Source organism: Gouania willdenowi, chromosome 6 (genome assembly GCF_900634775.1).
Source record: "Gouania willdenowi chromosome 6, fGouWil2.1, whole genome shotgun sequence".
In the NCBI taxonomy this organism is placed as follows: Eukaryota; Metazoa; Chordata; class Actinopteri; order Blenniiformes; family Gobiesocidae; genus Gouania; species Gouania willdenowi.
Window position 1 is genome coordinate 22,156,345 of NC_041049.1, and position 25,984 is coordinate 22,182,328.

The 25,984-nt window shown below is 37.7% G+C and overlaps 1 protein-coding gene across 1 annotated transcript in view; it reads left to right on the forward strand.

The window, feature by feature from the left end:
• ptprz1b (protein tyrosine phosphatase receptor type Z1b) overlaps positions 1–25,984 on the forward strand; it is a 97,935-nt gene that overhangs the window by 47,901 nt on the left and 24,050 nt on the right. Inside the window, 7 exon segments of the mRNA XM_028451069.1 lie at positions 13,193–13,372; positions 19,377–19,528; positions 19,609–19,704; positions 19,801–19,867; positions 20,553–20,710; positions 22,846–22,993; positions 25,299–25,483. Of these exon segments, the coding sequence (XP_028306870.1) occupies positions 13,193–13,372; positions 19,377–19,528; positions 19,609–19,704; positions 19,801–19,867; positions 20,553–20,710; positions 22,846–22,993; positions 25,299–25,483 (986 nt within the window).

The following is a 25,984-nucleotide window of genomic DNA, read 5'->3' on the forward strand; positions in this document are numbered from 1 at the left end:
TACACTTTGTTTCATTTGTAGTAGCTCTCCTAGCAGAGCAGCACGTCCTGGCCGTGACGTTCCACCGCACAGCTCTGTAGCTTCCTGTACCGCATTTTTTGTAAAATGGTGGTGCCTATACATTTGGACCTGTTGTATAATCATTATTTAATGGGGATATTAATTTCTTACAAAACTTTTAAGTGTGAATGATCATGGTGCCATGGTCAGGATCACAGAGCCATATAACTGTGAATATCTGGAAAAATGGATATTTGGCGCTTGAGGCTAAAACACATTGTTACTGACGTAGACATAAACAGACAAGCATGTGATAATTGAAAGTAGAGGGAGAGAGAGGAGACTGAGGAGTCACTAGTGGAGTTTAGATGCTGGCGTAGCTTGGTCTGACCTACTTGTGTGAGTAGATGAATGAGAAAGTTTTCTGATTTCTCCTGAGAGCTGCTACAAGTAAACTAACTCCAGCCTTTGGTGCACTGACTACTTTAACCTGTGCGCCTGGTGTGTGTGTGTGTGTGTGTGTGTGTGTGTGTGTGTGTGTGTCTGTGTGTGTGTCTGGCTACAGACACAGACCACAGAGCAGAAGGGAGATATGAACTAATCACCGGTAAAAATCCCAGTAAACCTCCAGAAAACAATCACCAGGAATAAATAGTATCTCACTGGTAAAGACAGTAGCTCTAACAACTGGTAAAGTGATAAACTTGGTGATATTACAGCCTGTGAATGTAGTACAGGGACGTATTTACTCCGCCTCCGGGTCCTAGTGCCAGCCGTCCGGTGAAGCCTGTAACGTTTACCGTGTTTAGCGAGGTCCGTGTGTGTTTAATAAGTCTGTGTGTGTCCGTGTGAAAGTCCACATGTTTATGCTTCCGAAATTGGGAATCGGAATCAGAATCGTTAAAATCCAAGCGATGCTCAACCCTAATTATTAGGTTATAAATCCATGCTGTCTGTACCGTGTGTCGTCTGTTGAGCAGACTTTTATCCAAGCAAAATTTTCATGGCGCTCTGTTCCTTCTCTTTGTGTCATTTATTGCATTTAGTCCTTTTAAATTTGTCTGCATGTCTCACCATGTCTGTGCTGTTATGTTTGATCAAAGTGTGAATGTCTCTTGTGTGTCTTATCGTCTCTAGTAGAGAATCTGTAAAATGAAAGCGCTGAGTTTTTGATCATCTGTCTCTCAGCCAGCGTGCTCGGCGTTTCCTCTTTGATCCTTCCTCTGCTGTCTCTTACACACTCGTCTTCATCACCCACTATGTTCTCAATGGCTCTGTTAGTCACCAAACACTTTTAGGCTGGCTTCTCTTCTGCTCAGGCTCTGTGGCTGCCATGTGGGAGACATGAGGTAATGATGCAGAGGTGTGTAAGAGATTTTTTTTCAAGATGCAAAAACACACACTTTGAGCTTTCATATCTTTATTTCTTCTTTGTAGGCTTGCAGTTGATTCTGCACACGAGCTTAGTAGGGGTGGGGACCTCTGGGTTTTTAATATAAAAAAAAATCGATACTTAGCGCGAGTGTATCTGTCAGGGCAAAATTGTTAGTTATGTTTATTAACATATTTACTCATAGACCTTATTCTTTTTAAGGCTTTAAGTTGAGACTTTTCATTTCTGCTGTCTCATGTTTTCTGCTCTCTTCTCGAGGTCAACTTCCCAAAACACATCTTATCCCTCAGACACAGAGGCATGACACACTCACATGCCTACACACACTCACATAGTCACACATGCACACCCAATACACATCCATTCATACACACAAACACCATACACGCACACACCTCCAACACTCACGACAATCAGGAGATACCAGAGAACTGGTTGTTTTGACCTAAAGAAGAAACTGTCTCTTTTCACCCTCTTCTTTCACCTCCTCTCTGTCCTCTTTATCTCCTGGGGGGAGGAGGGAGGGGGACTGAGGGGGAATATACGTGATGAGTTAGAACTGTGCCACTCTGTCATCGGACGTCCGCCCGGGGCGGTCACTAATTTTGTCCATCTTTGTACTCCTTTTTATTTAGTTTTATAATAAACCTTTTTTATAAAATCATCAATGCCTCGCCTGGACTCCATCATTCAATCAGAGCAATAAATCATGTCTCCAAATGAGGTCAACCGCAAATTTGCCGTGACAGTATCGATAATCGATCGTGCGAAAAAATATTGTGATATATCGCCGTATTGAGATATCGTCACACTCCTATAGCTTAGCACAACTGCAATGGACAAGGAGAGATTTACAAACATCACCAATAAAGGGCAAAAAATATCTTGTGTGCTCAAATAATATGAATGTGCTATTTCCTTAGCTGCTGTTGGGGATTTACTAAGATTGCAGCACAAATCTGCGAGCATGCAGACGTGGTTGAGGTCGCCCTATTTAAATGAGCATTTTGGATGTGTAAAGTGTTCAACATGGAGAATGTAGGACAGCTGAGTGGGTGACAAATTACATTTGAAGCAGTTGAATTGGTTGTTCAGTATCCTCTCTACTCTGAGCCGATAACTGCACATTATACTACATTTTAGTGAAAACATGGGATGTATTCAAATATGTCGGACCACAAATGAAATATAAATGAACGTGCTGTAATTTGAAAAGACTTAAAATGCAATGTTGTTTTTTTTCTTCCAAATTCCCAATTGCCTATATTAATTTTAATGTGATTAAAATGTTTGTCTGCCCCATTGCACTCCACACATCTGCCCATTCTGGATTTTAAACATGTTGGTTGTAATTAGGGCTGGGCTAATAAATTACTGGACTTCATAAAAAAACAAACAAAAGAAGAACTCATATGCATATAATTTAAAACTGCAACTATCCACTAATTCAGTAACGAATATTGTGCCGTTTAATTACAATTACAATTTTATTTAGCAGACACTTTTATCCAAATGTACTTGCTCTACATTCCACAGTGATGGCCCAGGTTGGATCAGAATCAGTGACCCTCCGATTGCTCGCCACCGTCATAAAGCTTGTCAGCAGAAGCATGAAGTGCTTGATGGATGGGTTGACTGTGGACTTCAGAAAACACAGTGGACCAACACCAGCAGATGACATGGCAGCCCTAATCATCACAGACTGCAGAAACTTTACACTGGACTTCAATTCTGCGCCTCTCCACTCTTTCTCTAGGCTCTGGAACCTTGATTTCCAAATGATATGCAAAATTAACTTTCATCTGAAAATAGGACTTTGGACTTCAGAAAACACAGTGGACCAAAGTCAACACAGGAAATTTAGAGCACTTCATGCTTCTGCTGACAAGCTTTATGGAGATGCTGATTTCATTTTCCAGCAGGACTTGGCACCTGCCCACACTGCCAAAGGAACCAAAAGCTGGTTCAATGACCATGGAGCTGTGCTTGATTGACCACCTGAACCCTTGCAAAAGGAGGCCCAACCAACGACTGAGTGCATAGAAATGAACATACTTTTCAGAAGCCTTACATTTTTGTTGATCTTTTGTAATATTATAATTTTTCAAGATGCTGAATTTTTGGTTTTCATTATCTGTATCTGTAAGCCATAATCATGCAAATTTCAAGAAATAAAGGCTTGAAATATTTCACTCTGTGTCATGAGCCTATATCATATATGGGTTTGACTTTCTGAAACAAGTGACCAAAAATATTGAAAATGTTCATGATATTCTAAGTTTTTGAGTTGTACATTTCTGATTCTGATGCAGATTTACTTAATTTTAAATCTGATATCTGGAGTTTCTGAGAAATGTCTCGATGTCTTGCCCTAAACAGCCTCACTTCCCCCCCCCCGCCTCTGCAATTTACCAGAAGCCACGCCTCTACTTTTTTGTACGCGCTTTGCGAAACATAACAAGGCCGCATTGATATAGGTCTATGGGTCAGGTAAGAGCCAAAATCATATTTACCAGTTTGCTGTTGTAATGCGCGACCTTGTTTTCGTGCACAGTTCCGCATTCACTTTGATTGACAGTCTCAAAAACAGGAAGTCGAAGCCTATTGGCTGGGAGCACTCGGCGATTGTTTCCATTTTTATAGGGGTCTTTAAGACGAAGGAGAGACTTATATACATTAATAAAAATGAATGACCACCGGCAGTAGACCGTAGTAAAAGACTAGTTAGGTAATTTTATAAATTTCAAAGAATCATACATGAACATAGATTTCTCAGAAACTCCGGATATCAGCTTTAAGTCAATATATTTACATGAATTTGATCTTTTCGATTAGTCATCCAAACTAAAGCTAATTAAATTAATTTTGAAGATGGTTGTTAAACATTTCAGCTGCTGCCATTTTAATGTTCACGCCAGCCTCACAAAACTCCTGCACATTGAACGCATGCATATCAACAAAGCATTCCTTTTTTTTTGTGTTTTAATATTTGATACATATTCAGCAATTTTTGCTTGCTCTGAAGTAAACCAGTGGAGACGACCCCAAAAAGTCAAGGCCTACATAATTTAATATTATAATCTTGCATGTTTTCAGGGCAGATAGCTCACTCAGCGGTGCAGTCAGAGCTGCGTGTGTTCATGTGATTGTAATTGGTACGAGCATAGTCAGAGGGCACGCACATACTGTATGGCTGAGTGTGTTCCTTTGGTTTCATTACGTGTCGGACTTATCTTTCTGTCTGTTTGTCTGCCACTGCTCATCAACAGCGACCAAACTCACAACCTCTCTTTCGCGTCACACACCCGTCCTTAGTGATGAGCACACAGCAACAACGCCAACAGCAGCAGGTGTAATCTAGTTTCTTTTTGATCATGTTGCCTGCAGAAAATGTGGATTTTCTAAGCTATAATATATTTATTCATCTTCACACATTTCAGAGTTACATGAAACACACACTGTTCGATCGTCAAACATTGTAGGTTAGCTTGTGTTTAAAGATTAAAAGGAAGACGTCAGGGTTTATTTAATCAACGTTTTTCTTCAGGCAATGCTTTTATTCATTTCTTACCATGGATTGTCAGCTACTTGTTGCCATGGTTACATTTTTTATCACAAGTTACTTGCTGTGTGTGTGTGTGTAAGATGGATAAGGTTGCATGGGTGAGATGTTATTGTCATATTTCTGCCACCTAAAGATTTCAGGTTATTTTGATCAAACAAATCTAGCTTCAGTCTGGAGCTCATCCCAGTAACAAAACACAAAGTACAGTAGAACAGAGCATCAGCGATATAAGTGCTTTATATTACAGAGGTACAGAGAAACAAACAACCAACAGAGTTCTTCTGCTAAAGGGGGAAAGCAACATGATTTAATGAATACGTTTTTGTTCCAATGTGTAATTCTGTTTGAAGGGAAAAAGCGATTGTACAAAGTATTAGTGTTGGGTGTTAGTGTCATCATCACACCAGAGGATTATACACATCAGTGTTAGCATTAATATGAACTACAGCTATACTTTCATTGTCAATAAGGCATTAATTAGTACTTAATAAGGCATTAATAAGTACTTAATAAGGCATTAATTAGTACTTAATAAGGCATTAATAAGTACTTAATAAGGCATTAATTAGTACTTAATAAGGCATTAATTAGTACTTAATAAGGCATTAATTAGTACTTAATAAGGCATTAATAAGTACTTAATAAGGCATTAATAAGTACTTAATGATGACTAAATAAGAGCCAGTATGTTACTAATGCTAATAAGCAACTAATTCATGGTTAATAAGTGTTCCCTAAACTAAAGTGTTCCCGACCGGGTAAATTTCCAGGCCAATTATAATTACAAAGTCAATTATCTCAACTCAATTACCTATTAATTACAATTACAACAACAACTGCTATTCTCAAGTACAATTACAATTACAGTGCCTTCATAATTATAGTTAATTATTAATTACGCGATTACAATTATAATTGACCCCAATCCTAGTGCCAACACGATTTCCTCATTGTTTTTTTTTGCTGCTGAACATGACTCATGTATTAATATCAGGTTTAGGGTAAGGGTTATTGTTATGTCCCATATACAGCACATACATACTGTACATACTGGTTTGCAATTCGTTGCAAACAGCTCAACACTAAATCTTCACTTCAACATTTCTTCATTTTGTGACACAATTTTCTGAAATTAAGGGACATTTAGTGGGATTGTTAGTGAGAAATTTTAGACATTTGGGATTTTTTTTTTTTTTTTGACAATTTGTGATTGCCATCATGTGATATACGCACGGCGAAATAACATGCCCCTGTAAATGTTCTGTGGAATTTAAATGACTAAATGAATTTGGAGGGACTGCGATTTCTAGAATTGAATTATTTGGTCATTTACACAATGATTTATGATTTCTCTTTAATTATTACTTTCTTCTGCCGGCCAATTTGGATGCTGTAAACGGTCGGATTTCTGGCCTTGAGTTTAATGCGTATGAGTTATGTACACATTTTCAGTTTAGTGTAGACAACCTTATTTCTGTTATATGGTAAGATTTACTTCTATCTGAAAAATAATACTACATTTCATGTGACAAGACTTTCAAAATCTAGTCATTTTAGATCGTTTCTATTTTTGCTGTGTAAAAATCTTTCCTTCTTTAAATTTACTCTTTAACCAAAACTAGTAGGGATGTCCCGATACAACTTTTTCACTTCCGATGCGATACCAATATTGCAGCCTTGATTATTGGCCGATACCGGTATCAGTCCGATACGATATCAGCAAAAATCATGCATATTTTTATTACTTAGTTTGTAATGTGGAATGTTAGAAAAGGCTTGATTATCAAAAAAGACCCATTTATTATAAACCAATGGATTACATATAATTAACCTTTTAGAATAAAAATATTCTATGATTGAATAAAATACATAAAAAAACTATATAATATATGTCGGATCGGGACACCTAACCAAAACTGGTCTTTTGTATTTACTGATGCCAAATAGCAACAAACGTCAAGGCATTTAACGCCAATTTATTACATTACATTACATTCATTTATTGTGTAATTTTATATTGTTTTGTCTTTCTTTTTTTTTTTTTTATCTAGTGTTTTCTTGGTTTATTTGTCATTGTATGTGTATGAATTACCATGGTATTATATTAGCTGCCTTATTTTTTATTGATTAAAAATGACTTCAATATTTAAAAAAAATAAAGCAAAATTTTGGAATCTGGTTAAAACGCTTTTCTCCTTTCATGAACTGCCAACGATAGGGATGTAACGATTAATTGTAAGGCAGTTAAAAATCGATTCCTAGGTATCACGGTTCACATCGATACTGTGAAAGTTGAATCCAGAGGTGTTGGCGGTGGGCGGAATCTGCTAATACTTTTTTTCTGGCTGCCTTCTACTCTTAAATATGTTCATAAATGGTTCCTTACCCCTTTAGCACCGAAAAAATATCTGTAATATTACATGAATATCAGTAAAAGTCAGGTTTTTCTATTAGCTCTGTCTGCTAGCATAGCATTTCTTCTTCACTGCAAGATATCTGCATGCCAACCGAACACTGGGTTACCAGCGCCCTCTGCTGGTCCAAACAAATATCTGACCTATATACAGTGAAATTACTTTTTTTTGTTAAGCCACAAATTACATTTTCAGTTGCACTTTTAAAAAGAAAAATAACTATTATGCAGTTTTGCATTGTTTACTATAGAACCAGAATTTAAATTATTAGGCCTTTATTTATTTAATTCAAGATTTATTTTTAGTTAAGTTGCTTTGTTTTGAATTCTTTTGACAATGAAAAATAAAAGGAAAACAGTATAGTTTTTTAATAGTTTTTTTCCCCAAAAAAATAAAGGAATATTTTTCAGTCATCATTTGTCTACAGTCCCATTTTGTAAAATAAATCGTGAGAGAATCGTATCGTGAACCCAGTATCGTGAATCGTATCGTATCGGGAGTTGAGTGAATTGTTACATCCCTAGCCAACTAGTCAGTCACTTTAAAAATAAAAAACAACAAAAGTCATGGCTGGATCACGTCACATTCATGGAACTCATGCCTCTTTAAAACTTTGTGTTTCATTTTACCTCCATCAATTTATTTACTTAGTGGGAGCTGTGGAGCCTTTATTGATCTGTTGGCATGGTTCATTAATCAACTTAATTAGGCAAGTTAACAATAGTGGAAAATAAGAGCTGACACTACTAAAGAAGCAGCTTGGAAAAGAGCTCAGTAATTTTGAAGCATCTTAAAGAACAAATGAAAGCTTTTCCTGGTTTTCAACACTCTCATTATGAATCCTCTCTTGGTTTCCTATTCACACACACTGATGGCTGTGAGCCAGTTTACAGTTTATGAAACAGCACTGTTTACTGCCAGTTTACAGCATGCTGATCTGTTTGGCTGACCTCGGCTCACTGTTGTTAGTGTGTGAATAGGGAACGTCTGTCTGTGATTTCACTCCTTATCCACCATGGTACTTCCATAGTGCTGAAATGCTGGTATATTGAATACAAGAAGTGATTTCCATATTCTCCTGTGGGATCTATTCTGATTTTCTGGCATCATAAGGATGATAGTTAAAGCTGTGCTGGTTGATGCATCCTCTTTTCAAACCGTGTGTTTATTGTTTATCAGCTTCCACTGTTAGTTACCTCCACCAAGGAGGTAATATTTTCAAGGCAGTGGCTATCCGTACGGTTGCCGTATCAATATACCCACATTCTATCTGTATGCAGCGACCCTATTTGGCCAGTTTAGGTCACGTGACCAAGAATAAACCTTACCCTAAACTAGGGATCGACCGATATGGGATTTTTCAAGACTGATGCCGATACCGTTTTTTTTCCCCATTAGCCTTAGCCGATGACCGATACTGACTGCCGATTTTCTTGAGCCGATATTTAAAGCCGATACTAGTTTTGCTCCTTCAACTTACATCATAAAAATTACACAAGGATGATAACAAATGGTACGAGTCTCAATTTTTAAAAAAAGGAACATTTATTGAAATTAACAAAGGTGAGGTAGAACGACAACAAGTAAAAGAGATTTAACAAATATTAAAAACAGGTGATGTAGAACAAGAACAAGTAAAAAAATATTTCTGCTTTCTGTATATAATGCGGATCAGCGAACGCAGCAGCCCACATCGGCCGATGCCGATTCACGTGAAAAACTAAAAAATCGGCCGATCATATCGATGTATCGGTCTATCACTACCCTAAACCTAACTCTAACCCTTATAAAATTGTTGCGATATTGGGTTATAACCTAATCCTAACCCTAAGACGCTACGTACTTGTACTTCGGTAACCGTACCAATAGCACACTTTCTATTTTGAACAGCGTTTATTTATTTGTTTGTCTGTTAGCAGGTTTATGTCAACAGATTTTGGCAAAATTCTAACCATTTTATGCCATGGAAGATTCTACAAAATTTTGAAGGGGATCCAGATCACTTGACGTATTCTAGATCAGTTTCAAAAATAAAAAAAAAAATCCCTATTTTTCATCATGAGTGAAATAAAAAAAAAATGTATGTAATTTGACTCAGTTATGTCTCTGTGGTTCCTCACTTACCCCCACCCAGTTGTTTCAGAATTTGATTCTAATTGCATATTTAATCACCATTTTTGAAAAATAAAAAGGTGCTCTCATACATTTGGACCTACTATATTGTTTTTATTGTGGATAGACATTTATTACAAGCCTTTAAAGCAGGGATTCTCAACTGGTGTCACCCCGGTAACAACATTTTGCCACGGACCACTTTTTTTTTTTTTTTTTTTTTTTTTTTTAAGAATTCAACCAAACAAATTTCATTTTTTAAAAATAGCTATTGAAAACACACATATTTAATTTTTTTTTTTTTTTAACATAAATCTATATATTTTCCTGTGCAACATGCATGTCACAGCATGCCTATCAAAAGAAAAGTTTCTTTCAAAATAAAAGACAAGTCCAACATGAGAAACATTAAGTATTCATTTACTTTTGACCAGCTGGTTGCAGACCTGTACTGGGTGGGTCTACTTTTGCGTCCCGACCCACGAGTTGCGAATCGCTGCTTTAAAGTTTGAATGATCATGATATCACTGATCCAAATAACCGCTAATATCTGGCAGAGAGGATATTTGGCACTTGGCGGAGGTTTGAGCTCTCTGAGGGCTCTTGTTATGGTAATTTGTTTTTAAAATATTCACTCCACTTTTACAAACATGAAGCCTGAGGACCACAAATTATTTTCACATTTCTAACTGAACTGGAGTAGCAAAACAAAGACGCAGTCCACAGATTTAAAGGTGGTAGTTCAGATTGGGTCTGTCAGTCTCCCATGAGGCTGAACGATTAATTGCATTTGCCATATCATCGCAATATCATAAAACACAATTTTCTAATCGCAAAGGCTGCAATTTTTTTTATTTTTATTTTTTCTTGTCCTGTCTTGTATTGTCCTGTTAAGTTCAGAGAGTGTTAAAGAAGTGCAGTTTACATGTTTCATGAAACGTGAAGTTGGCTAGATATGTTGAAGAGGTAAAGCCACAGATTTGTTTGCTTTATTGTTGTAATCTGTGCTTTAAAATGTATAGTTTATATTGATTTAAAGTTTAAATAAATCTGAAATTGTCTATTATGAAACAGATTGTGTTCATTGAAAAATACATGACAAGAGGCCCTTGAAAAAACAACTGCATATTAAATCGCAATCGCAATATTGAGGAAAAAAAAAATCACAATTAGATTATTTTCCAAAATCGTTCAGCCCTAATCTCCCATAGGCTAGAACACTGGTTCCCAAACAGGGGTACCCCTAGGGGTACAGGGGTACGTTGAAGAGGGTACTCAGAAAGATTAAAAAAATAATAATAAAAAATAATTGTGAAATTTCTTCTTAAGCTATTTTTGATTTATTGCTTGATAAAACACTATATTTACTTGTCATTTCTTAAAACAGGATTATTTTATGCTCTAGAGACCATTTTATAACACTTCTGACAATAGGACAGGATACTGTATTTACTTACTATTGAAGTAATCACATAAATGTTGTATGGTTTTTCTTTTATTTTAAATACATTCCGCTTTAAATTCCACTCATTGTTTTAAATTTGTAGATTAAGCCTTAGGGAGCCAATGTTGTGAACCAATGAGACACAGTTGCGGGTCCAAATCTGTGGCATGCTCTGTCACTTCATATCAGAGAGGCTTAATCTGTGCCTGTTTTTAAATCTTTTTTAAAAACACATCTTTTCACTTTGGCGTGTGGTTTTTAAATGGCAGTGATTCTATGTACGCTGTTATTGATTTTATTTTGTTTTGTTTTATTGTTTGTCCTATAGTGTATGGACTTTTGTCACTTTGTACAGCACTTTGTCCCCATATTCCTGTGTTTTTAAAGTGCGTTACAAATAAAGTTGGATATGACCTTATGGCGAGGGTACTTATGATGTAAAAAGAGGGTACACATGATTTGACAAAAATGCAAAGGGGGTACTACTGGGCTAGAATGTTGTACCATTACCTGTGAGGTCATGTGGAACTGGTTACAGTTAGACCATCTGCTCTGACCTCATAACTGTAGACTGTTATCCTCACTGTAAACACATACTAATGACTTGTTAAATAGGGAGCGTCCACCATTCTGAAATTTATACACTATGAAAAAACAAAAACAAATCTACTCATATATATTTCCCAATTTAATTTAAATGCATCCACACATACTGTACTTCAATTATATGTATTTTTTTAACCAGGACACTAGCCTTATTGAGTTGAAAAAAGTCTTTGTCATTGGAGTCCTTGAAGCAGTTAGAGATTTTGAGCGTCTAGTATTTAGCAGCTCATTCATGCTAAACAAACACACTTGAAATATATGGGCCACTGCCTTTTCTCTGATTTTAATGAGACTATTATTGCTTGAGTAGCTCTGTTTTCACACTATTTGTAGTGTACAGCTTTGGTAAACGCAAACCCCAGATCAACAGGGTTACCCTTTGTTAACAATTCAATACGCAGCACAACAATAAATGTAAACAACAATGACAAACAGCGTGTGATCATGCGTTACCAATGAGGACACACACTTTGTTTATTGGGTGAGAGCAATACTATAACCTGAGGGCAGCCGGTCACCACTGACCTACTGTTTGACCATCTGCTCCTGTTAGAGCGGCACTGGGTTTACTGGTCATGTATATACATAAGCATGACAATATTACTCGCACAGTCAATGTGAATCAACATATTTCAATACTCATAAAACAAAGAACATTAAACAAAGTCAGTCAGTGCTTTTTATATTCATTTTCAAAATGAGGAAAATATTTTCCTCTGCTGTAATGTAGGTGGAAACATAACAAAAAAATGACACGGGCTACTGTAAAATACTTCATTTTTCATTTGTTTTTCTCTTGTTGTTTTGATATTATTGTCCATTAAAAACCACCATATGTGTATTTTTGTATCTTTCTGTTGTGTTTTTGTGCATTTTTTCTATAATTATTGGTTTTTGTTGCCAATGTAGTGTGATTCTTTAGTCATTTTGTGTATTTTTGTATCTTTTTCTGTGTAGTTTTGTGCATTTCTGTTGTCATTTTGTGTATTTTTTGTATAAATATTTAGTTTTGTGTATTTCAGTCATTTTCATATTTTTTTGCTGTTTGGTGTATTTTTCTGCAATCTATGTTTTTTGGAGTCATTTTGTGTGTTTTTGGAAACTTTTGTATATTTTTGTGCATTTCTGTCGTCGTTTTGTGTACTTTTAGTTTTAGTTTTATTTTACTCATTTAGCATATTTATAGTATATATTTTTTTATTATAAATACCTCTGTTGGTTCTCCCTCACACACACACACGTACGTGCATCAGCCGCACGCATGCACTTAATCCGTCACAGGTTATTGAGGGAAAAAAATTATATAATTATGTATCCGTGGAGAAATGTTCATTTTTCGCCGTGAGCTTTCAACACAGCCGCGGCCATTGCCCGTCAATAACTTCCGGGTCCCGTCCGTCCGGTCTAAATAGGGAACGGTCAAACAAACATGAAAATAAACGTTTTGAAACGCAATCATCAAATAATGAACAAAAGAGAAGTCCACAGGACTGTTACAGATACGTATCACAGACGAAGGCCGTGGGGATTAATGAACTGTGGATTATGCTGCAGTTACGCAGCGGAGACGTTTCGGATCCAGTACGGAAATCTGGTGTTACAGAGCCAAACATAGAGTTTAACGTATCTTACAGACTTGTTTTTCTCTTTTGACACAGGTTCCCAGAACCAGGCTAACTGGGGTAAAAAGTATCCATCATGTAACAATGCCAGGCAGTCTCCAGTGGATGTGGATGAGACGTTTACTCAAGTCCGACTGCAGTACCAGAATATACAGCTGGAGGGCTGGGACAAAGTTACAGCCGAGTCCACCACCATTCACAACAATGGAAAGACAGGTATGTCACTACTGTCCTACTCCTCCCACACACTGTCTCTCAACATTTATTTCAATTAAACTAAAACATTGACAATGGCTCTTAAAGCTGCAGTATGTAGAATTGTGAGAAACAACCACGGTCCCAAATCCCCTCCCTGAACGAAACGAACGCACTGATGAACGCGCACAGCTGTGGATCTTTAACAACTTTTTTTCTCAGTGTAGACTAGTGACAAACGTAGGGACTTTATCTTGTGTTATGGGAGAGTTTTCTGGTGTTATAGAGACTCTAACATAAATGCACTTATCACTCTGTAGTTACTACCCTGAGTAGTGGTTGCTGTCGTCAGCTTGTCCCTGCCAGAGAGCTCACACAGAGGCGGTTGTGATCTCAGCTGCCTGATGCTCAGAGCAGAGTGACAACCAACACTCCTCATCCAGACTGTAAAATGAATCGCGTCTGTTCTCTCCACTTTGGATAAGCTTCTCCAAGGTTTACACGCGATGTATCCCATCTGTTCTCACTCTGAAGCCAGTACTGGGGGCAGACCCTGCGCAGTCATGGGAATCCACAAGGACGCACAGAGATCCGTTCCTCCTGAGTATGTTTGTGCCTTTATTCTGTTGCTTCTCCCCCTCGGTCTGCCTTTTTCTGCTTGCTTTGCCGTGTAACCGTTGTGCCTAACGCCACAATGATGACTTCTGCTGGGACGTCCGCCATAACACTTTTGCTATCAATGGTACATAAACGCGCCTGACTTCAGTCGAGCAGCCAATAGTAACGCCCAAAACAACTCATGGAGCACACGTGTTTGAAGAAAGATCTCTGATTGGCTGACATTCAGCATCACGCTCCTGGGTTTCTAAATGTCTTTTACAGGGCCAGGAGAAGGAGAATAGCTTCACTGTCCACTTTGGATTACAATATGCTCAAAAAAAACTTACGTACTGCAGCTTTAATAGCACTTATTCAGAAGAAAACATATCTAGCTTTTTGGTTACATATTCACGATCCATGTTCAAGAGCCCAGACCAGTTGGGGGGCGTCAACATCAAAGGCTGACAAACTCTGTAGTACTACATTAACAAAGTAGCTCACATGTTTAGTTCAGTGAGTAGGAGAACTTAATAAGTACATGGTAATTAAATAGTCAAAAGGGGTCGACTTAGCCTAATAACTTGTAATAGTTAATCAGACCATATGCATAGGGCGACCGTGGCTCGGGTGGTAGTGGGTCGTCTTCTGATCGAGAGGTTGGGGGTTCGATCCCAGTACCTGACTATGTGTCGAAGTGTCCTTGGGCAAGACACTGGACCCTAAGTTGCTCCCAGTGGTTGATTAGCGCCTGGCATGGCAGTCCTGTCCCATTGGTGTGTGAATGTGAGAGTGATTGGGTGAATGAGCTGATATGTAAAGCGCTTTGAGACTGCTTCAGTGTGGTGATAGAGCGCTATATAAAATCAAGTCCATTTACCATTTACCATTGATGATCCTTGGCTGCCAATGGCCTTATCACTGCTTCACCACTTTTTTTTTATCTTTGACAGCTTTTAATAAATTCAGCAGTTATAGGAGTTGGTCAAAACCCTGATGATTCTAACCCATAAATGATGTTAATTATATGTTTCATTACTGCCAGAAAATTAACATCCAACCTACCATGTGTCGAACATGTGGACCAAACTGTTAATATGAGACATTGTATGAAATATTCTGCACCAACCAGATCAAAAGTGTGTTTTAAATAAAGGTTTGACTTGCCACCAGAGGTGGCAAAAGTACTAGTCTTCAGTACTCAAGTAAAATTATAGATGCTAGAATAAAAAAGTTAAAGTATTGAAGTTGCTCCCTTCCTTGAGTAAAAGTAAAAAAGTACATGCCACTAAATGTACTTAAGTAAAAAAGTAAAAAGTAAAACAGATGTTCCTTCAATAATAAGACAGAGCTTTTAAAGCAGCAATTTCCATATATTTTTTTTAATTTTTTTAAGAACTTGTAGAATACTAATACATGGAAACAAGTTAAATATGTTACCTTTGAACCCCTGGAGAATTTAGCACTCATAATAAATACAATTGGTAAATAAAATGTGTCAAGAAAAGAAAATGCAAATGCTCAAGTAAACCCAGAGCAGCATTGGGGTTAACATTTACAAAAACTTGAAAACGTTAACCATAAAACCTGCCTAACAGAAAAAAAGCTCAAACTACCAACATTTTGCATCTTTTTACATCGTGCCGTCATCTTAGATGGTCTTACAAGTAGTGAGCTCATTTTTTGAATGTAAGTAGTAGAAAGTACATATATTTGTTGAAAAAAGCAAGGGAGAAGTAAAAAGTTGCCAAAAATTAAATACTCAAGTAAAGTACAGATACCAGAAAAAAGTACTTATGTACAGTAACAAAGTATTTGTATTTAGTTACTTGCCATTATTAACAAAATCTAAAAAAAAAACAAACAACAAATTACTATTGAGTGCAAATGTGACCTTATGTTGATCTGCTGCTGCAACAGAATGTGTCAGCATGGACGCTGTGAGATATAGAACCATACACTGCCTCATTACTGCTAAACCTAAAGCTTTTAAAGACGTCGTCACATGATGATGATGATGATGATGATGATGATGATGATGATGATGATGATGATGAAACAGTCAGCTGTAAAGTCAATCGATGGAAATGATTTGGTCATTAGTCCGAAGCCTGAGTGCTAATCCAAAGTCCTGGAAAGAAGCTTAACTTCCCCGGGAAAAAAGGCTGATGCACAATTAAGGGGTAAATGAAAAACGTGCTGCTGAAAAGAAGAAGGCAGAGATGACGAGAATGATGTCACAACACAGAGAAATCACAGAAGGACCGAGAAAGTGATCAAATGAGTCTGGAAGAAAATGAAGGAGGATGTAAAGAGAGTGGTCTGTGACCTGAAAAAAAGATCAAAGCTGTGGGCGTTATCAGCTCCATCTATACATTACTGACCAAACTGCAATGTGTGCGTGTGTGGTTCTCATCTTTTTCTCACTCTGTCAAGGCAGAAAGGAAATTGTGTGTTTCATATCATGAAATATAAAACTTGGACATAAAAGGATATACGCAATAAACTACAAAGGCAGATAAGCATGAGGAAATTAAGATGTATCTTTTTACATTTGCTTCCCAGAAGTAACTGTAATGAAATCTGTTGTTGGCACATTTGAAAATAGATCTAGATCCAAGCCAGGTTGTAAAGCAGATGAGATGACTGATAGTAATATTATGGAATTATAATAATTAGCCTGTATCAAATAATTGATCCCATTAAATTAATGCTGTGACAGAAAGATTTTTGTCATGATTTGGGATTTGTTTTATGGTTTATGTGAAACTGTGCTGGCCTCAAGCAAGATTTTTCTCTTTCATTTAGTTTCTTTTCCACTCACATCACCATTGCACTCCCTTCGCTAACATATCTCAGATCTTTGCTTCGCAATGTTGTCCACAAGTGAATGTATTAATAATTAAATATAATAATACGGTGGCTGGGAGGTGTCAGGTGAATGCATTTACAGAAATGAACACGAATGCAAACAGGTCACAACGGAAGTGTTTCCGACTGACCGGTATTACAGTCGGACAGTCGGACGGGTATTTTGATATGATTGCCTGATATGAAAAATATAAGAGTATCCTAATCAACTTTCACTTACTTTCATACGCGTTTCGATGTCTTCTTCTTGTTCTTAACTGTTCTGGTGGGTTAAAAACATCCGCCAGAAACGTGTCCGTCTGTAATACCGGTCTGTCGGAAACACTTCCGTTGCGGAAACCCGGTGGCCGGGAAGTGTCAGGTGAATGCATTTAAAGAAATGAACACAAATGCAAAAAGGTCACAACACGAATGCAAAATGGCCACAACGGAAGTGTTTCCGACGGACCGGTATTACAGACGGACACGTTTCTGGCGGATGTTTTTAACCCACCAGAACAGTTAAGAACAAGAAGAAGACATCGAAACGCGTATGAAAGTAAGTGAAAGTTGATTAGGATACGCTTATATTTTTCATATCAGGCTATCATATCATAATACCAGTCCGACTGTAATACTGGTCCGTCGAAAACACTTCCATTGTGGCTGGTTTGCATTCGTGTTGTGACCTGTTTGCAATCGTGTTCGTTTCTGTAAATGCATTCACCTGACACTTCCCAGCCACCGTATATTAATCATAAAAAGCATTTTGTTAATAATTAATCTATTCTCATCACCTACTTTTCACTTTTACCCTAACTTATTGTCAACCTACCAGTCACTTTTTATAACAGCTGTGGAGCTCAAGTCTTGATTACTCACGCTGAAAAAAAAAACCCTGGGACCTTGTGTAAGAAAACTTGCATGACAAATGGTGCAGGTTTAAATCCCCTAGCCCTAGAAACATACAGGCACCGCAGACGTGTGTGTGGCTGTCAATCACTGAAGTGCGTTAGTGGGAGGGGCAGGAGAGGTGGAGATCATGCCCCTGCAATTGCCCAACAGCAAATTGGGAAAAGCTAGTATGATTTGAGCCTGCAAGCTAAGCTCCGCCCCCTTCTCCCTCTCCTGTATTGCTCAAAAAAAATAATAATCAAGAAACGTTAAAGATGCCGATGTAATATTTTTTTGTTTACCAAAATGTTTATCTTCCTTTGGTAAACTAAAGATAAATGAATGTTTCACTATAATAGAAAACAATGGGCTTTTTACAGGCAGTGTGGCCGTGTGATATCATCAATCACGTGATTTCAAGATGGCGGTACACAGGCTCTTAAACTGTTAAGTAGTCAAATTTTTTAAAAGGCAACACAATGAATATGGTGCATAATAATGTGTTTTGTTAGGCATAGATCTACTAATAAGTACATTTCAAAGATTATATTCCAGATTTATCTCCTGTTTATGTGGCCTTTTTCCTTTTATTAAATAAATTAGTCACTTAGACAGCAGAGGAAATGGGCTCATAGTCATGTGACTCTCATGCGGGGCCGGCCCTGCCGCGAGGCAACCCAGGCGCCCGTCTAGGTCCCCATCTGCTGGAGGGGCACTAAATTGCACCCCCCAAAAAACAAAAAAGTAATACTAATTTAAAAAGGTATTAAACACACCCTTTACAATCACTGTACATGTTTTCTCTTAATTAAAATTAATATTAAGTCCAGACGTGTGATGTTTCAAACAACATTGGAGATGTTAGTGATCATTTAAGATAGCCTGCTCTTTATTTGCTGCTTACAAGCAATCTTCTGCCAATATCTATGCTATTTTATTGAACTTTCTTTGATTTACTTTACCTCCCTCATTGCATTGCCTTTTTGGACATGTAGTAATTCTTGTTCTATTCTATATAATTATGTTGTGTTTTTTGCACATTGTATTTTTTGGTTTTAATATTTTTGTTACTGACTAGTGAAACCAAACAGGAAAAAAGAAATGTCCTTGCACTGAAACTTTTATGTTTTATTTTAACTTTTTATTGCATTGTTTTGCATTGTTTTTGGACATTTGCAATACCTGTTGGGGTTATAGGTTGTATTTTTTTTTCTCAATGGTTTGTTGTGTCGCAGAATTGCATTGTTTTGTCTTGATATTTAAAATAAATAATAATAATAATGTACACACTGTGTATAGACTTTAAAAACTATATATATATATATCTATATATATATTTATTTATTTTATTTTTTTGGGGGGGCTCTGATGTACACATTAATTTTGGAAAACGCCAAGCATCGCCAAATGCATCAGTAGCTGTAGAAGCGTGTGCATGTCACCTCTGAGGGTAAAGGCTTGATGGTGACCCTTTCCTATGACATGCTTATGTAATTTGTGTTATGCCACAAGCTATTTTATTCAGTAGTTATTTCAGTTGAAACCAGTGAGTCAAACATGCTCTGGAACATTTGGATGATTAATCGTGCTTTGAAAAACATTGGACGCCCCTTGGTGTTGTTGCTTTGGAAAAACTTGTGGATGGTCGATGTAGAATTAAGGGTACATGTTGGTCTGTTCATAGTGGCCATCGATGTGGACGGGGACTTCTTTGTGAGTGGAGGAGGACTGAGCACCAGGTTTCGTGTCGCAAGACTCGCCTTCCACTGGGGGCGCTGCAATGCAACGTCCGAGGGGTCGGAACACAGTCTGAGTGGGATGAAATACCCCCTGGAGGTAAAAGGGAATAATCAATAACATGTATTTAGTTTTGGGCATAAAGCCCATGTTGTGATGTATGTACTTTGTGTGTTTAGATGCAGATCTACTGCTACGATCCAGATAATTTTCCTAATCTAGATGCTGCTGTTGAAGAAGGAGGGAGGGTGGCTGCCCTGGCTGTGCTCTTTGAGGTTGGTTGACAAAAGATCTTGAACCTCCTTTTCTTGGATCAAACTGTTTGCTGATGACAATGTTGTGTTTTTATGACATTGTGTGTTTGTCTGCAGGTTGGCTTGGGCGACAATGACAACTTCACTCCCATCGTAGATGCAATTGATACTGTCAGCAGGTTTGGTAAGTCAATCCTGTTTATTGTGTTTTCAAATAATGGAGGTCTATAAAAATAATGGCAACATACATCACTCCATCATTTTCCAACAGTTCTATAGCAAATGTACCACAGTTTGCGTCTGTGGGAGTTTCATTGTGTATGCCTGCATTATGTTTCCTCATCTGTTCATGCTAATGCTATCCAACACATCTTTACATTTTTTTTATTACATCTGACACACACAAAGTGAGGGCTATTTGTGTCTATTTTAGCACATTCTCTGTTGACAACCATGTATTTTTTCTTTTAATTTTCAAATTTTGGTCCCAAATACTTAATTACAAATTTTCAGTATTTAGCTGTCATGCTTCTTTGCATGTGACACCTTGATTTATATTTCAGCATTTTGCAGTGTTGGCACTAATTTTCTTTCATTCTGGTACTGTTGTTTCAATTAAACAATTGTTGATCAATGTTTCCAAAGAATACGTTTAGTTTTCGCAACACGAAAAGATAATTTAATTGGTTTTCAGCTGCTGGCAGATGAATCCTTCGTACACCTGATTTCACACTGGATTATACGTTCATCTCCAAATGAGAAAATGGTCCAACGATCATTGATAGTCAATATATAAACCTATAAACATGTGGCTCCTTCTGCGCTGTGGTTCATTATTGACAAATGAAATTATATTTATTTTTCCTCAGGTAAGAGTGGTTCGATCGAAGCTTTCACTCTGCGATCATTGCTGCCAAACAACACGGACAAATACTACATTTATAACGGTTCTTTGACGTCCCCTCCGTGTTCGGAGTCAGTGGAGTGGATCATCTTTAAACACACCGTGGCCATTTCAGAAACACAGGTCAGAACATGTTCAACACCAAACGCAAACCTGGCCATTCCTTCTGTTTCAGCCTCATTGTCAGCTAAATGTAACAGTGAAGAGAGCTTCTTTTCATATAGACTCCTCTATCATGTACTTTTATCGGAGGGAATCCTCCTGGTGCTGTGATAAAAAATAGAATGGGAGATGTCAGGAACATGCTTTCATACCCTAAACAACTATTCTTATTTCTTTATCTTTGTGTTCTTTGAAATGTTTGATATCAAACTGGATCATTTCCTTTTTAACTCAGAATAAGGTGGATAGCTTGACTATTGTGTTCTGACACTACCATTTGTTTAGCTGCAGTAACTTTTGATGTAGTGACGTCTAGAAAAGGCTGCCTTGCTTTTTAATCTAGGGAATAATTTAAATTAAGGTGATGCATGGATTTAATAGTCATAATCATCCATTTGGTAATATCTAAACGTAAATGTGATACTGGGGCAAAAATAAAGCCCTGGCATTTTGTGTCCATTCCACTACATTATCAGCGACACCACGTAGAAGCTGTTATTAAGTCAGTGATTTTCAACATGTGGCTTTTTATATCTTCATTTGAATTATTATTCCCCCAGAAAACCTTAAAAGGGAGACATTTTTAACCCCTTTTTAGCTATTTCCTTTGGCCATTTTGCAACTTCCTTTGTCTCATTTTTGCCCCATTTGAAAAAGTTCTGATACTTTTTTCAGACTTTAACTATCTTTTTATCAATAAATATCAATTTCTTCCTCCTTTTTGTCCATTTTTGCAAGTTTTTTTTGACACTTTTGATTCTTTGTCCTTTCTTTAAATTTATTTGGCAACTTTTCTTCAAAATAAGCGAACTTCCCTGCATTTTGCCTCTTTTTGTCTCACATTTGCCACATTTTGCCTATTGAAGCTACCCTTTGCATACCATCATCACTGTCAACGATCAACCGTAGCAGTGGAGGCAGTCAATAAGGAAACCAGGCTCCAGGTTTTGATGCTTCAGTTTTATCTGTTTATTTTTTAGTTTGCACCACAAGCACAGTGTACTTCAATCTCCATTCCACTCTCTACTGAACAGAATGAATGTCCTTATATACAGGTGTACCACTAATTAGCCTGTACCAAGCATGGGGTGACATATAATGTGCATATTAAAAGTACAACATAAATATTTACACAAACACTTCCTAACAGACATTATCACAAACACTAACCCTGTATTAATATCATTAATCTTATTAACATCTCCTAAATTATTAAACTACATATTTACATTGAGCTACACACATCCAGCTCCCCTGTTCCTAGTCTCTGCTTGGTCTCTCCCACCTGGAACTATAAAAAGGTGTCCAAAAGCCTCGGGGAGTTATTTTACCCGAACACCTCAGGAAAGAGGAAGAGAGCATGCACAGGTAAGCTTTGTTGAAGATCACGTTTCAATCACATGCAAAATACCAGAACATATTTAATTGTTTTATCTTTCATGTCACTGCTAAGTTATTTATCAATTAACTGAAATGTATTTTCTGTGTTTATCACTAGATGAATCCTGTGGCCTGAACCATGTGCTTCACCATTTGACCAATAAATCAATTAAACCAATACAACAAAAATGTGTCTCTTAATTTCATTAAGCACTGCAATTTGTCACAGTATTAAAATTGACTCTTTTTTTAAATTACAACAGTTCATAAGTGTAACAGTCCATAAGTAACGTCACCTCGTCGTTACAATCACATACCACCTGGTTCCTCTGTATTTGCTAATTTTTTGGCCATTTTTTTGCTTTTGGCCCATTTTTGCCACTTTTCACTTTTTTTTTTTTTTTTTTTTTCCACTTTTGGACCATTTTTGGTCACCTGTTACCATGTTTGCCTCCAGTTGCTCATCAAAAGAAACGGACATACCGGCCCACTATGGGTCAACGGCCCACCGGAACGATGCCCGGTATACCAGATGGCCAGTCCACCCCTGTATGCTAGTAAATCAATTAATAAAACAGTGGAAAAGTGAAAAAACACACCAGCATTGGTTGTGGATGTGTTTTGCACACTGCACTTGTTTACGTTTTTCTGTTGTTGACCTTCTCCTGCCCCCTCTCTCTCTGTGTGTGTTTGTGTTTGTGTGTGTTTGTGTACAGCTGGAGGTGTTTTGCGAGGTGATGACCATGGAGCAGGCTGGCTACGTGATGCTGACCGATTACCTCCAAAACAATTTCAGAGAGCAGCAGCAGTTCATGGGTCAGGTGTTTGCTTCCTACACTGGAGTGGAGGACATCCTCACACCCAGTACGTAACAACCCACTCCACATTTAAGGGTTCATTCTAAACCATGCTAAGAAGAAAGGTGCGCACAACTGCGTGGTTAGCTCCCAATGTCAGTTTTAATTTACACCAAAGTAAATTAAAGCTGAAATTGGGAGCGAACCACGCAGTTGTGCGGACCTTTTTTCTTAGCATCTTTGGACCTTTTGATCCAACACTGCCTCAAAGAAAAAGGAAGTGCGTGTTTTTTGATTGTGCTTCATTCTAAACCATGTCAGCATGATTAGAAAGATGGAGATGGAGGTTTAAAGTGGTGCTTATAGGAAGTTTAAACTAATCTGTTCCTCACACAGACAATGATGAGCTACAATGAAGTGATCTCTGACAGACGAGGCAACGTGCACTGCTTACTTTATTTATCACAATAAAAACCACATGTAGCGGTGCTAGTGAGTTGCACACAGAGCATTTCAGTAGGTGTAGCTCACTTTGTTCTTTAGAAGAACGTCCATGGCTTCCACACACGTAGGTTGTCTGAAGATGCTGCTGTACCTGTTCAGGCCGGTGTGACTGGGCTGGAGGATGGTCTTCTTCTACTTATTATTAGAAGTTGTATATTAGGCTGAATTGTTAGGTTTCATTTCTGGAATACATGACCGCACCGTTCTCATTCATTTATGAAGTCTTGCGGTCCGCGAGCACGACTGACGCATTGGGCACCACTGGTTGTAGGAGATTCAGGGGGGAGGGGTAGGGGTAGGGTGAGAGAGTGCTGGCTCCTGATTGGTGGATGACGTCAGCAAACTGTGACTCACCAAGATTCTGCATGAACCCAATTGGTAAACTGTGATGATGAATTTGACCAGAGGGACGGCCATTAGACACAAACTATGGAAGGTTATGTGGTTAGGACTCATCCACCACGCAATCCTATAAAAAAGTCTTTATGCCGGTTTTAATGAGGACTATATTTTATACCCAAGTGAATTGTTACAAGTGTTAAGCGTCTTTTTCTTTTTTCATGAAAAAGATGAAGAGGTAAATTAAGTATTTATATCAAAATGTAGTTTATCAAGAGCTGATCAAAGGTTTGGGCTGATTTTTAAATGGTTCTTTATTGATCCTCGCCTGTTTTGGCAAACGGAAGCTTATGCAACATTTAACAAAACTTGGCAATCTAACAAAGATTTACGGCTAAATATGCACAAAGCTACGAATTGTAACAACTGGTACAGTGCCCGTCGGAAGTATGTATTCATACAATGGGAGCTTAAGTAGAGTTGTCAATTATATCCAAATGAGTATGTTTTTGAAGGTTGGATGTACAGAGGTGTACATACTCTGTACTCTGTAGTGTTATAAAGGGCTATATTTGCAGGTGCAAAGTAAAATAGCGAGTGTGATTTCCCTGGTTTAATTCTATGGGACATGCTGCGCATGATAAATGTGTGTTGTTTTTTTTCTTATTTTTATATTTTTTTCATTTGGTGTATTTTTCAGTAATGTATGTTTTTTGGAGTCATTATGTGTATTTTTCTAACTTTCTATTGTGTTTTTGTGCATTTTTTGTATAATTATTGTTTTTCGTTGCCATTGTAGTGTGATTCTGGAGTCATTTTGTGTATTTTCTTGCATTACAGAGATGATGCAGTCCTTACAGATTGAGAAAAGACGAGTTCTCCACTTGAAAAGCACTGAGTTCTTTTTGACAGGCAATGATTGTGGCACCAATGCACAGTTCAAAGATGTGCAACAATCTCCTAAAGGCTGATCCCTTTCAACTGGCTCAGCATGTAGAAGAAATCCTCTTCATTAGGCTGCAGAGTGCTCACAGCAGCATCTCAGGGTCTTAAACCAATCTAAGTTACAGCACATTTTGAGGAGCATGTTAGATACAATTCACACCTCAGGGATCTATGGATACACTATTAATACTATTGTCCTTCTGTGACTGAAAAATGTTGCTTTTTTCTGCTTTTGCTGGTTAGGTAAAACCGTCTTCTTCGGTCAGCCTCATCGTGATCATCAAAGATGTTATTCGTGCCACTCTTGTGTGCGCTCAGAGCTGATTTCTAGGCAGTTCCTCTTTCATAGTTCAGTGACCCTGCTTCTCTCATGCTCTCTGCTGTGTTTGAAGTTGAAACAACATTTTCAGAAATTCAAAAAAGGAATGTTTTCTTTTCTCCATATGTCTGCAATCTTCAGTTCTAGCTGCACGACATTTGATTGTAATCAGGTTACCTTAATTGACCTGATTTCCCCATGTTTACTTGTGTTGGCTGTTGCAGTTTATTTCCACCCGTCAATAATCACTGCTGTCTGTCTCCAGCCTGCAGCTCAGAGCCAGAAAACGTTCAGGCCGATGCTCAGAATGACACCACCCTGGTGGTGACGTGGGAACGCCCCCGGGTAGTCTACGACACCACCATCGACTGGTACACCGTCACCTACCAGAGGCTGCAGGGCCACGACCAGGCCAAACAGGAGTACAGGACAGATGGGGACCAGGACGTGGTAGGAGGGACCTGCCTGTGTTTCCATCTGTCTATCTATCTAGCTATCTATCTATCTATCTATCTATCTGTCTATCTGTCTATCTATCTGTCTGCTTATCTATCTGTCTATCTACAGTATCTGTCTATCTGTCTGTCTATCTGTCTATCTATCCACTGTTAATCAAGGCCATAATCCTATCTTCAGCTATTGATTTGTACAATACATAGAAATGTGTTCTTTCAGCACATCTAAGAGAATTATTTGGATTGGATTTGAGAGGCAAATTCAACACTTCAGTCTTGTGTTAACTAGTTTTAATGTGTGAAATGACACATCATGTTGTCATCAACGGTCAAATTGTATTTTAGCATTATTAAAATACATTTTAGTGTTTTGTTCTAAATAAATGTATTGGAGTAGATGTGTGTGAGGCCTCCAATAGATGGTACATTAAGGACGAATTACTGTGGTGGTAATTAAATTCCCTTTTGCAATGTACACATATAACTTTTTTCTTGT